Here is a 12,881-nt window from a genome sequence, read left to right on the forward strand (position 1 = left end):
AGTTTACCCTCCTCTTTCCAAATAAAACCTAAACGTTCAGCTGCAGTTCTGATTTCTCCCTGCTTTATACTGTATTTTTGCAAATGTTATTTCGTGCTGAAGGGCCCAACCCCTGGTGCTCAGGGGTTAATTGGAAAGCATTTGACCCCTCAGAGGCATTCAGGCAGATTTCTTGAAAGGAGAATGGCAATCACACGCTGTCAGCTTTGATTTCATTAAATGCAAAACTGACTATGTAAGGATTTACGTTACACAAAAGGTAGATTTCTACCCCCAAAGAGTAATTTTGGTTGCTAGTCAAACTTCTTCCCTGCTTCCCCCTGGGAAGAAAGTCTGTGGAGAAAAGCATTGCACAGATCACAAGAAAGGCAGGAGAGTTCCTGGAAGAACATTTCCCACTAGTGTGGGACGTGTCTGAACCGTTTGTTTAAAAAAAGCATGACCCAGAGGCTTGTAAGCAACATGTGGACAGAATGTAATTAATCAGGAGTGAAAACTAAGGTAGAATTCTTCTGCTCTCTCTCGTCTTCCACCTCAGAACAGCAATGGGAAGAGATCACTGCACTAGATGTCGTCGTGGTACTCCCCGTACTTTGCTGTGACAGGTTCCTCAAGATGAACTGCTGCACCACCCATTAAGGCAAATGCTGGGTACATTATGCCAGAGCAGTCCACCTCGCACTCATAAAGGCATTTCATACGGCCTGCGTCGTAGAACCCCACCTTGCCTTTGTCACAGTCGAGGCAGATGCCCAAGCACGATGGCAGGGGAAGGATTCTGCTCGCTGGATCCTTGGGGGCAGCAGGTGTTGTGGGGATAAAGAACTTCTTCATGCCTAAAGTGACCAGTGTGAAAGGCTGTGGTGAGTCAAAGAAGGCATCTTCACTCCCACTGTCATGACCACTGTCTTGCTCGTATCTGGAACAGAAAAACAACCATTTGCTTTTGTCAAATTCTGAAGGGGGATCAGTGATGTGAACTGGAGAAAGCATTTTTGTAAGACAAGAAACACCACATGGTCACCTGCAACACCTTGTGGGGTAAAAATATACCTAAGCCAGGAGGGAAGACGCATTTAGTAGGTGGAGAACACTCACTTGGGCCACTTCAGACAATAAATAACAGCTAAACGCTAACGAGGACAAGACCACAGAAGGCTTTACTAAGGAGCGGATGTATCTAAATGTACTCATGCTAGGTAATCATTAATGAACCTACAGGTATAGCAAATTAGTTAACTTGAAAAGTAATTTAGCGACTATGACTAATGATTACAGACAAGGTATGTTTAACTTCATTTACATAATGTTAAATGACACGAGTAAATACATTTAACATTACTGTTGTCCTATGAGTTTTCCTCACCACTGCCGTATTACGTTGTCTTTAAAATTCACAACACAAAAAGTAGTGGTTTAAGTTTTTGGTTTGGTGGTTTGGTTTTTTTTAAAGTGCTCTGCCTGGAGGTTTCCATGAGCCCCTGTTTCCCAGCTGGTTACTGGGGAAAGTTTGTGGCCAGATTTGTTCAGTCTACATGCTTTTGCCCCCTACTTCTGTCACCAGATGAAGACACACTGGAGAAGCACACATTCTTCTGTGCCGACAATCCCTAGCTAGGTTTGCATTTTTGGGATGTCTGGGGGGAGATTGGATTTGTGTCAGCCAAAGTTTTCCAGGTATTTGTGTGGATAAGGAAAAAGAAATCAGGAAATCAGGATCTAATTTCTCACTTTGCAAAAAGCCTCCGTCTGGCTTTAAGCAGCTCAAGACACAGGCGTTCTTACACTTTCAGTATGTTACACAGGAGGAAGCTGATACATTTTTTACATTCCTGAAAAAGTTAAGAGTCCTCAGGAGATAGCTTCCCAGCCTGCAGTTCCTAGACACATCCAGGCTTACTACAACCATACTTCAGAGCTGAAATCTTTTTATTGGTTTGTCCACTGTACTTTGGCTTGGGATCAGTAGCACTCCAGTACCATATGCAAGTGTATAGCCTGGGATAAGCCAGTGACTTGGAATCCACCGTGACGCAAGCTACAGCAAAGATACACAGATACACACAGAGAACATTGTACCTCTGAATGGCTGCCAAACCTAGTATGCTAAGGAAATTAAGGCAGAGTCTTACTATTGACAATTAAACATTGCTTCAATCTTGCAAGTGATGCTTTTTTTTTACCTTCTTGCTTTAACTGGCACATCTTGACATCTATAGGAACCTCCTTTCTTTCCCAAAAAGAATGAAAATAGGACTCTGGATAATTACAACACCTTTCTGCTAATAGCAGGGGATGAACAGGACAACCTGCTTACAGCATATCCTTCAAGCTACTTTCCACTAGTTAGGTTCACCTTGTGTACTAATTGCGACCAGACTCACTCTTAACTTATTTTTTAAAAAGCCATCTCCTTATATAAAACATGTATTGAGCAAGAGTCTGCAATTTACCTTGGGCTGGTCACATCATGGGTATTATGGAACAATTTCTGTATCTGGTTGCTAGAAACAACTCCCACTTTCACCAGGTATGAATAGGCTTCCACACGAAAAGCCCAGACGTGCTTCCCTTTGGCAATCCCGGTGTCGCCAATGATGTAATCCAGGGTTGTGTAGCATCCGACCTGCATGCGCTCAGATCCCAGCAGTAGAGGAAATCCAGCCCTGCTTTCCACAGAGGTTCTTCCTGGGTTCAGCAGGAGATGTTCACTGTTGTACCCACATTTGTCATCAAAAAGAAAACTGAAAACTGAAAAACAGTATCCAAAAAAATTTCCTCTTAGTTAAGTATTTGGCCTTCTGTGCTTATAAACTACATTTTAAGTCATGCTGGCATCAGAATTTCTCACTTTTAAAGGCTACCGGGAACGTCATGCAAGCTAAAACGGTCTCAGCATGCCACCTACTTAACCTGTTTGTTAACAGTGCTTCTAAACATTTACGCAACCGGTAACAGTAGAGTAGAAGTCTGGGAACTACTGGAAACCACCTACAGCTCTTAACACCGACAGACACAGATTCAACACCTTGTGGACAGAAGAAAACCCAATACCTGGAGCTGGAGGCGTACGCAAAATAACTTCTCGGCTCCAAGGGCTACAGATGGACCCTTTATATCCTCGAACTCTAAAGGCATAGGAGCTGTCATCATCAAGATCAGATATTACTTTGCTCTTGCTGCAAACTTTGATCTCCTGCCACGTCGCACTCTCCTCTTCTCCATTAAGCTTATGATACTCAAGAACATAGATATCAGCTGAGTCTGTCTTCCCAGGGCATTCCCAGCTGATCAGAGCTTTGTTGTACATTCTGCTCTGCTCTTCATTGATTTCTGGTATTTCTAGACCTGGAATGCCAGAGATTCAGGAGAAAAAAACCCTCAAATTTAGATACATGTTGTTTTAGAATTAACCATACAAGCCCTTTGTTGAGTGGCTATAGCACTTGCGGGGGGTGGGGGTGGGGGCAGAAATCTGACTCAATCCGTTAAAGAGTACAGATGAGGATGGTTCCATTCATGCACTTACATAAATCCCTTACTTTCTGTTTTTACTTCGAAAGTTGTATTATTTATTTTTGCTGGCAGCTAAAAAAGCATCTAAAAGCCTATTCTTTTCTGTCATGTTAACAAAAAGCTTCTAGGAAGACCTAGTATTACTTAACTACAATGTTTTGGAAGCCAATGTAAACTGGTACTGAATGCAACGGCATCTTAGCTTCTTTTTCAAAGCTGAAGCTAGCATTGCTGCCAGGTAATGCCTTGTGGATCACAGAGACAGAAGGGACAATGCAAGTCACAAGACTGAGTTCTGCAGCTGCAGCCCTGCATAAGTTTTGCCTCTTTCCAGAGAAGCCCTTCAAGTCGTAACTTGAGAAAGACCTGATGCTCTCGCAATTTACCATTGGAATGGAAGGACAAGTCACCAAGGATCTCTTCTTGCTTAGCTATGTCCACCACAAAGTCTTCAAAAGTAGTTTCAGCTGCTGGCCTGAAGCTCTTCAGAGATTCAGTAGCTTTTTGGATTCTGAAAGCACAGAAGCAAAGGGATGGCAGAACAGAGAAAAGGGGATTCACATGTGTGCATTCCTTAAACTAAAAATGCTAGGTTTTGCTTTATAAAAAGTTCTGTTTTCATGTACTTACTGATGTCTCCCAGAAATTTCTGTCTCTCTAGACAGAATTCAAATGCAAAATTTAAGGTCTTTTGTACAGCAGTGTAAAGGTATCAGTGTAAAGATAATGAAGAGGTAATCGTTCAGCTGGTAGAGCATTTTAACAATTTGGGGCATTATGTTCAAAGAACAAAATAGATGTGAAGCGCTAATGGAGAACAGCTATTAAGATCAAAGACTTTAAAGCCAGAAGAGACCTGTTAGATTAACTTGCAAATACCCGATACAATCTCTGAGCAAAGGAATGTGTCAGTGAGCTGAATGGGCTACCCTTCCAGTGCAGTCCTACTGAACAAGGCCACGTGTTGTCACAGGACAGAGCCCCTCCTGACTGCTGTTTCTTAACGCACACTGTAATGTAGCAATTTCTACTGAACGGTACTGGGACCATCTCTGAGCCTTTGCAATACAAGGTACTGCATTCAGTACTTTGCTAGCAGGTGTCAAAAGAATATGACTGACCAGACATCCTGGAACAGTATCTGTACTTCAAACAGAAGATAATGAAGATACCTGTCATGAAGCTGTTTTGCTGTTTGAACAAAACAAGATGGATCAGTTTCTTTAAGCACCTCTTGAGCATATCCTACAAGGCCATTATTTTCCAGGAGCCCTTGATATTCCTCTGCTTGCGTTTGCAATTTTTCCAGCCTTAAATTCTTAGAAGTTTCAATTGCCCTAAGAGCTGCGGACTTCTTCTCTTCTAGGACATGAGATAATTTCTCAAAGCTCTGAGATGCTTCTTCTTTAGCTCGTTCACTGTTGCACTAGGAGGGAACAAAAGACATTTTAGACAGATTCCACAGCACTGTGGCTGTCTACAGAAACATACCTCAAGTTGTTCAAGGTATCACAGCAATCTAGTCATCCATTTGACAGACAAGACTAATGAGCTTTGTTATGCCCATCAGCACTGAAAATGTGATCAGCACTGCACCCAAGCTAGTGAGCGTTTACTGGATCAACACAGAGAACGAAGAGCAGGAAAGTATTCCTCTGATTATGTCTTGAGTTACGCATAGCATGTGTCTAAACAGCTCATGGAAAAGCACTGTGAAAACAGGTCAGTTTCTGAAGTCTTCATGCCCAAGAGCTAGGTGCTCCTCCACCTTCCCCAACCACACTGAGATGGGGGTCCAGCCCAGCTTCTCACATATGCCCTCAGAACTGTAGGGTCACCTCTAACTAGTGCCCTGGATAAAAGGAACTACAAAGCACAGAGACAATCTTTATCAAGATACAGGCAGGGCCAGGAGCTCCTGCAATTTCTGCCATTGTGTTTTTCAGCTTGTACGTGAGCTCCCAGCTCTGACTCTTCTGCAGGGAGATTTGACTCTTCATTCTGACTTTATTGCAACATCCTCAAGGCGGCAGCCAGCCAGTGTAAATTGTGAAGCACCGTTAATACACAAGAGCTGTAAGTCTAACCCACCTCTCTTTGATTAAGGTATCAAACAAGCTTTCTTTCAATTAAATTTACAGCAGCACCCAAAACTTAACTTCCCTCTGTATGTTGCCCATATTTCCAACACTGTCAGGATTAGGTCTTACCATTTGTGATTCAGGACTAACACAAACTGTTCAGAAATTGTTTTACTGGCTAACTGAAAAAAGCCAAAGGATTTGAAACACTTCAGTGAAAACAGTTTGAGTCTCTGCTGTGTCCCTGCAAGGGCTATCCCCAGACAACACGGAAGACGCTCTTACCTCTGTTTCTTTCAGCAGCAGATCCAGCTGTGTGATGTGAGCTTTCACCTGGCTCTCCTTACTGATGAGGTACTCAATATCTTTTGAAAGCTTCTCCTGTGAAAACAAAACAGCGAGCTAGCAGAAGAAGGGTATCCCACCCAAACCGACAACCAGCACAGGCAGGTCATCCAGCTAGCACTCGCTTTATCTAGTTACAAGGACAACAGCCTGCCACCAGTTATGAGCAGCACCCCTGCGGAGAATTGCTCAGTGACCCGCAATGACTGCACAGGGACATCAGGCCACTGATGTGGGCAGGACTGGGGGCACAGCCTCTAAGGACAAGAGGTAACAGCCTCTAAGGACAAGAGGTAACAGCCTCAGCTGGCTCAGTCTTCCCCAGCCACAAGTGCCACCTTCTCTTAGGCTAGGAACATGAGGCTTCAGGACGTTACTAAAACTTACAGAAAAGCCACGTTAGTTATTAACTCATTTGTAGTAAGATTTGCTAGAAGAATGAGTGGTTCAAAGCATGAACTTAGGAGTGTCTCTGCATTTCCTGACTTGCAAGAGTTAACAGCTGTACAGGAAAAGCCTTGCAAACAGGCAAGGAGGCCAAAGAGCACAAGGCAGGCTGGTCTGGTCTTCCCCCCCACCCCCCCCCCCCCCCCTTTTTTTTTTTCTTGTGAGCAAGAGAGGAAGAGAAGGAAGAAGAGGAGGTAGAAGCAATCATTCTTTAACAACAAAGCAATGTTTGCAAGTCTTCCCTGTTGTACTGCGAATTAACAGCTATGCAACTTCAGAAACATACAAGGTCCCAACAGATACTTCCAATGCAAATTTTTCAGGAGTGCTTCTGAAGTATCAGCTAATCCAAGCCACAAGGACACTTACCTTAAAAAAGCTGGATTGTAAAGTATAAACTGCTTAAACCTTTTGCATTGGTCAGTACTGCTATACAGTTGGCTAAAACAAGGTGGAAGGACTTTTAAGAGGTTATGTTTCAAGCCTCATAGAAAATACAGTTTCTCAGAAGTGCGCTATGTCACACTAATATAGATATTAACAGATGTTGCACAACAGCATGCCTCATGACTGGTTCAGTGTCCTCTAAACACACATCCTGGCTTCCTGCCACAGGGAGTTTGCCCTTACACCAGAAGCTCAGTACTTTTCCCCTTCTTAAGGCCAGGTCCAACAATATTTACTTTTACCTTAAGGGTTTTGTAGGCAGTTCTCATGGTTGTTACTCTATGGTTTGCATGACATCCACCCAGTTTACAAAGATGACAAACAGGCCTTCTGCAGATTTCACAGTACATGTTTACCCTCTCCATTTCATGTTCTGGACACATCAAAATCTGAAAAAAAAAGAGAGCAGAGAGAATGCAGGTGTACTTCCAAAAACTGAGGTGGCCAACAAACCATCAAAACACTAAATCACCCCACAGCAGCATCTGATTTCATCAGTGGATTCTTTATATTCAGTTTATCTTCCACCTTTTATATTTGTCTATGCCAGTGAAAGCCAGCAGATGAACACACACAGTTTCACGAGGTTCACAGTGAGTAAACCTGTAGCGATGTCTGTGTACACATCATGTAGCCTCCATACTGCAATCAACCATTTTGCTAATCCCTGAAGTTGTTTGCGTGCCTCAAGCTCCCTACACTCCTGTTCAGAGCTGTAAATGCAATATATAACACAGCCACGCTGTCAAATTCAACTGTGTCCATGCCAGCATCTCTTGAAACAACTACGAACTGTCTTAAAGCAGGAGTTGACATAATACTGTAATGATTTAAATTTAAGCTAGACTCTGATCAGCCACATAGCCATTGCTCTTGGAGCAACAGATGAAATGCAGCCACACCCCCAGTCACAGTCATTTTAAAGATAAAAGGCTCCAGTGTTTCATTTTTTCTGTCTGACTCCAATTACAAGTTGTTCATGCTGAGCGTTAATTCCAGTACCAGCTTAAACAGCATTGCGAAAAAGCTGGTGTTTGCTAAAAGTAATCTTTCAAAAATTGAACACGTTGAAGTAACTGCTCGAAGAGGCAAAAAAAGTGCTGCTCAACTCCAAGCTCAAGCAACAGATAAAACCGTCTAAAAGGGGGTGGGTGGGGGTGGGTGGGTGTGCTTGTGCACATGTGTGCGTGTGTGTTTTAAAAAAAAAGAAATGCTTTGCCTCGTTCCAGAGCACTGAAAGACATTTGGGTCCATCTACTCCATGTTACCAAAGAGAAGCTCTTGAGAAAGCTTTTCAGTGTCATGTCAAGGAGGAGAACACGACATCAGTGCCAACAGTCAAGCTTTAAAAGCATCATCTTTTAACACACGCACACACATACAAGAAAGGACAGGAAAGGGCTCAAAAATAGAAGTGAGTAGCATAAATATGGACACACTAAGCTAAAATTGCAAACCATCTCTGAAACCAACTCTCAAGCCCCAAATGTTATCTTAGTCTATGGTGAAAAGCCCAAAGACACCAGTCTCGCTAGCACCTTGGTACATAAGACTGTCATTCAGCAGAATATGCAATAAGCTATCCCATTGTCATTGACTGCTGGATTCGGGGGGAGGTGCGAGGAGGGAAGGAAACTTTCAGGAAAATCATCTGTGCAGGCAGACATGTTCAAAACTGCAGTCATGCTGTCAGCAAGAACAAAAGCTTATGGTTCACTCAATGAATAACAGCAATAGTCAAAAAAGGAACAACGGTCCCAAAAAGCAACTACCATTGCACAGATATGTCTGAAGCTATATGCAAATGCTGCAACCCAAATTCTGTAAGATACGGGATACTTACCTTGGGTCTGAAGTTGGTGGTTGGTCCTACATGTTTATGTTGGGCTTTCACAGTTCCCCAAGGATGGTGTATTTTGAAACATTCGTTGCAATAGCTTGCCCTGCAGTCCATGCAGCTCTTTGTGGCCTCTTGAGGTGGAGGTTTGCAGAAATCGCACATAATAGCAACGGCTGCCCTGGCTGCCTGTCTGTATCTTTCCACAATGGTTTCCAAAGTAAAGTTGCGAAATAAGCCATTGATGCCACGTTCTCCGAGATCAGTATCCCGCTGGCAACCCGGACAAGGAAACAGACTCGATCTAGGAGTCAGTGAATTACGTTTTCTGCCTGTGTAGACACCAAATCCTGATTTAGGAGGAGTGTAAACAGAAGAGGTTTAGATTTTAAAGGGAGAAGCACAGGAATTTATGAACCAATTTCAAACTATCGTAGCACATCATCCAAACCAGTACAATACCAATTCATATGCACTCTGCCAAGCCAAAGAGAATACATTTGCCATGACAAGGTAGTGTAATGTCTGAGTTCAGGGGGCATTACAAACTACTACTCTAAAACTTAATTCTACAGTAAGGTTAATTTAGCTATTCCAATCCTATCTTCTTCGTCTAGTTTTGCATGCACTCAAGCCGCAGCCTTTCAAAAGACTAAACACAAAACCTTCCGGAAACCAGTTGGTTTTAGGCTAACTGGCTGCCCACATAGAGAGCAACAGCTTCGTAACACGCTGAAGTGTAAGATGTCTATTCCCAGAGTGAGACTGGTTATTCCCAGACAAATATAGCCAACTTGGAGCTCCCTGAAGTTTGCTTTGGCCGAGTCAAACTTATCTGGCTTACCCCAAGAGGCATCATAAAAATATAAAGAGGAAAACAAGAGAACTAGATATCACCAGTACGAAATCTCAGCCAAATCATTCAGTCCAAATACGTAGAGGCTGACTTGGCCCTTGCTGAACGGCCTTGATAAAGGAGGGCTGCTAAGTAAGCCCCGCACACCAAAGGGGATGCTGAGACGGTTATGTCTGAGAGATTCCTCTACCTTGAACTGGGGAACCCCAGATCTGCATGGTTACACAAGGGTACAGCTTATCTCTTTTCATTTCAAAAGGGGACAGTAGAGAAGCTGCCCTCCTACGAAACAGCTATGCACAAATTTCCCCTCTTCTCCAAAATAAAGTGATCCAAGGCTCAAGTCAAGTCGCAAGCCTAGGGATTCTTTGGAGCCTGTTCCAGGGGATGGCTCACACAGACCCAAAAACTATTTACAGGGTAACATTCTTGAGGCTATCAAACAGAGAGTGCATCCCCATGTCTCACTCATGAACCCACAGGGCACAACTATCAAAATTAGTCCTTTATGTATTACTGAAGCAGGTTAAGCCAGTGTTTAGGCTTAACATGTATCCTCTCAGCCTCCCCTTACAAAGAAATAAAAAACCATTCTCTCGAGCTGGAGCATGGTTTTAAGATCCCCTTGAGATGACTGCATGTTGGTATAACTAATTTGTAAATAGAGAGAGGTATGACTTCAAGCTGAATTCTTAGTGTTGAAATTGGTTCTTCTTCAGAAAGTGAAATTTGGTCCCATCTGTATTTAGTGAGGATCTTCCCATCAGAAATGTTGATGCTTCATTTCTTTTTGAAGTGTCCTTTGATGCTATCCAAAAGACACTTGCCTTGTGTCACTCTTCTGTGGGTGCTTCACCCAACAATCCAAAACCTCCCTACCTCTCACGCCCTTTCCAGTCTCTTTAAAAAAACAAACCAACACTCCTGTAAGAAACTAGCTCCTTTAAAAATCTTCAAAATGTACCCCATGGTAGTTATGCATCACTATCAGCTAAGAAGCCACAACCAGAGCATGAATAAATGTCAGTCTCAAACTCGGCTGGTCTTATGCTTTTCTGTAGGTTCTGAGCAGAACAGCTAGACTGCATTAACAGAACAGTATGGGTGACATCTAGTAGCATCTAAATGTCAGGTTCCCAAGGGAGCTCTGCCTCCTCTGTGCACAGCGTGGACGGTGCCACAGCACTGCCTGCGCACCCCATCATGCTAGATCACTGTTTCTACTGCCCGACAGAGAGCAAGCTGGAGGGCAGCTTTCCACGGAAGATTAAGGATTACCTCCTTACTTACACTGCTGAAAGCAGCATGGGGGGCCTGGTCCCCACGCACAGCCTGTCTGATACTCCCACACTTGGCAAGCCACAGTTCTCACAAGGAGGCCAGGTCACCCACGGTGCGCCCACCACTCCTTAGGCACCCAACCTGGTGCCCTGATGTCCACGTTGTAAAACCACGTAGTGGACAGCTGCAGCGGAAACTGGTGACCGCTTCAGTCCATGCATACAATGCCGTGACAGAACATCATGCTTACTGAGGAAAAAAGGGACTAGACTTGGATTTGGGAGATGGCAGTCACCAGTGGGCTCTCTTCGTTCAAACTTCACATAACGCTGCAGGTAGAGAGAGCTGAGAAAGCAGCTGAAATGTATGCAGAGCTAAACAGTGATTGTGGGGCTGTGCACCCCATATCCAGAAAACAGGACTGTAATGAAGACAACTAGCTATTTCGTTTGGGGATTCCCTCAAATGATGCAAGCCTCAACCTGCCAAGCTACAGCAAACACAGCATTTGCTTATCAAACTGATCCTGAAAGAGTACCAGTACTAACAACTCAAGAGTTGTTTAAAAGAAGTGGGTGAAATAAAATATTTGAGCTTTGAAAACTGGGAAGGGGATGATGAACGTTAGTAACATACGAAATACAAGACACAGCTTTAGGGTTTGTCTTGTGGGCGACTCTTCCAGATCACTGCGGACTGCGGTTTTAAAGTGGACAGTTACGTCAGAAGGAAGCCTAAAAGCCAAGATGAGGTTTCTTTCAAGAAGTACTTTCGATGTATCTGTGTAAAAGAACAACTCATCTGTGGATTACACAACAGCTGTAAGAATCTTTCTAGTGTGACATCACAAAGAGCATGAGGAGTGCTCCTTAAAGCTTCCAGAGCAGACCACACTGGAAGAGGCGGTTAGCGCAGTCTTCTTACAGTCATCTGTCTCCCAATTCTGCAACCGTGCAATAACCATCATCTATGGAAAATGATTTATTGTAAGCGTAATGAATTGGGTAGGACAAAACCATCATTTGCAAAGTCTGCAGAGGCTCAGAAGGAAGTCGAACTACTCAATTTAGGCTGGCCGAAACCTGAGAGAACCACCTCAACAGTACCACTGACAGGCAATAAAACTGCTGAAATCTACACCTCAACATCGACGCTATTGAACATGATGCTACTGCATCTCAATGTAACTGAAATACAGGAATAAACAAATACAATGGTTACAAAGATTTACAGGACGCCACAAAGACTGATCTATTATATATGAAATAGAGTGCACTGTCCTTAAAAATATTCCCATTGTTCTCGCCACAGAATGAACAAGACTCGCACTATCCCTAAGTCATCTCTTTAACTGCATCAGGAGTACCGGGAAGACATTTTACCAATGCAGACGCAATTCGGCTCAAGTCAGTCGAACACATAAAATAAGGAAAACACGCAAAAATTCCGATACGTACCTGATCTACTAATCCTGTCCATGCTGGAAGAAGAGCTTTGAATTTGAGGGCTACTCTGATTAGAGGATTCAGAGCCTCCATCAGCAAAAGAGTCTTCAAATGCAGAGAGTATTTCTTTCACACATTTGTGACAGACATTGTGCTGGCAAGGAAGGATCAGTGGATGGGTAAATAATTCCTTGCATGCTGGGCAGATGAGCTCTCTTTCGATACCCTTAATGGTAACCTTCATGACAGAAAGAGGGAAAAACAAGTGTAAGTGCAGAAAACGTGAGCCAGCAAGACTTACTGCACAGCTGTATGTCTGTATGTCACAAAAGCCCAGCTCTCTAGAATAATCGTTCTATTCTAGAATCGCACATTCTAGCTGGTTTGAGGCATTCCGCTGGTTAACGCTGCAAACAAATCTCAATTAACATTTATGAAAGCACTGACAACATTCCTTTCAACTGAAATGAACACCGCCACTAGGCAAACTCGGTTCATCTTTAGGTCATGTCTGCCTTGCAGGGGAGGAAAGGAGAGGAGGGGAGTAGTCTTAATTCCACTCAAGGACCTAGTGAAACGAAAGCAACCATACTTCTTAACAATAGGAATCCATATGTTTAACTCAG

At 43.4% G+C, this 12,881-nt stretch overlaps 1 protein-coding gene across 1 annotated transcript; it reads right to left on the bottom strand.

The window, feature by feature from the left end:
• Positions 1-564: 564 nt before the first annotated feature.
• LOC132320909 (E3 ubiquitin-protein ligase TRIM36-like) lies at positions 565-12,490 on the bottom strand (the record flags this gene model as incomplete). The annotated part of the gene is made up of 9 exons (XM_059834549.1): positions 565-919; positions 2,454-2,751; positions 3,055-3,348; positions 3,903-4,027; positions 4,689-4,942; positions 5,883-5,978; positions 7,079-7,225; positions 8,680-9,001; positions 12,264-12,490. Coding segments are annotated over 9 exons (2,118 nt in total), but the record flags the coding sequence as incomplete, so codon positions are not given.
• Between the last annotated feature and the right edge of the window lie 391 nt (positions 12,491-12,881).

This window comes from Gavia stellata, unplaced genomic scaffold, assembly GCF_030936135.1.
Source record: "Gavia stellata isolate bGavSte3 unplaced genomic scaffold, bGavSte3.hap2 HAP2_SCAFFOLD_34, whole genome shotgun sequence".
Taxonomy (NCBI): domain Eukaryota; kingdom Metazoa; phylum Chordata; class Aves; order Gaviiformes; family Gaviidae; genus Gavia; species Gavia stellata.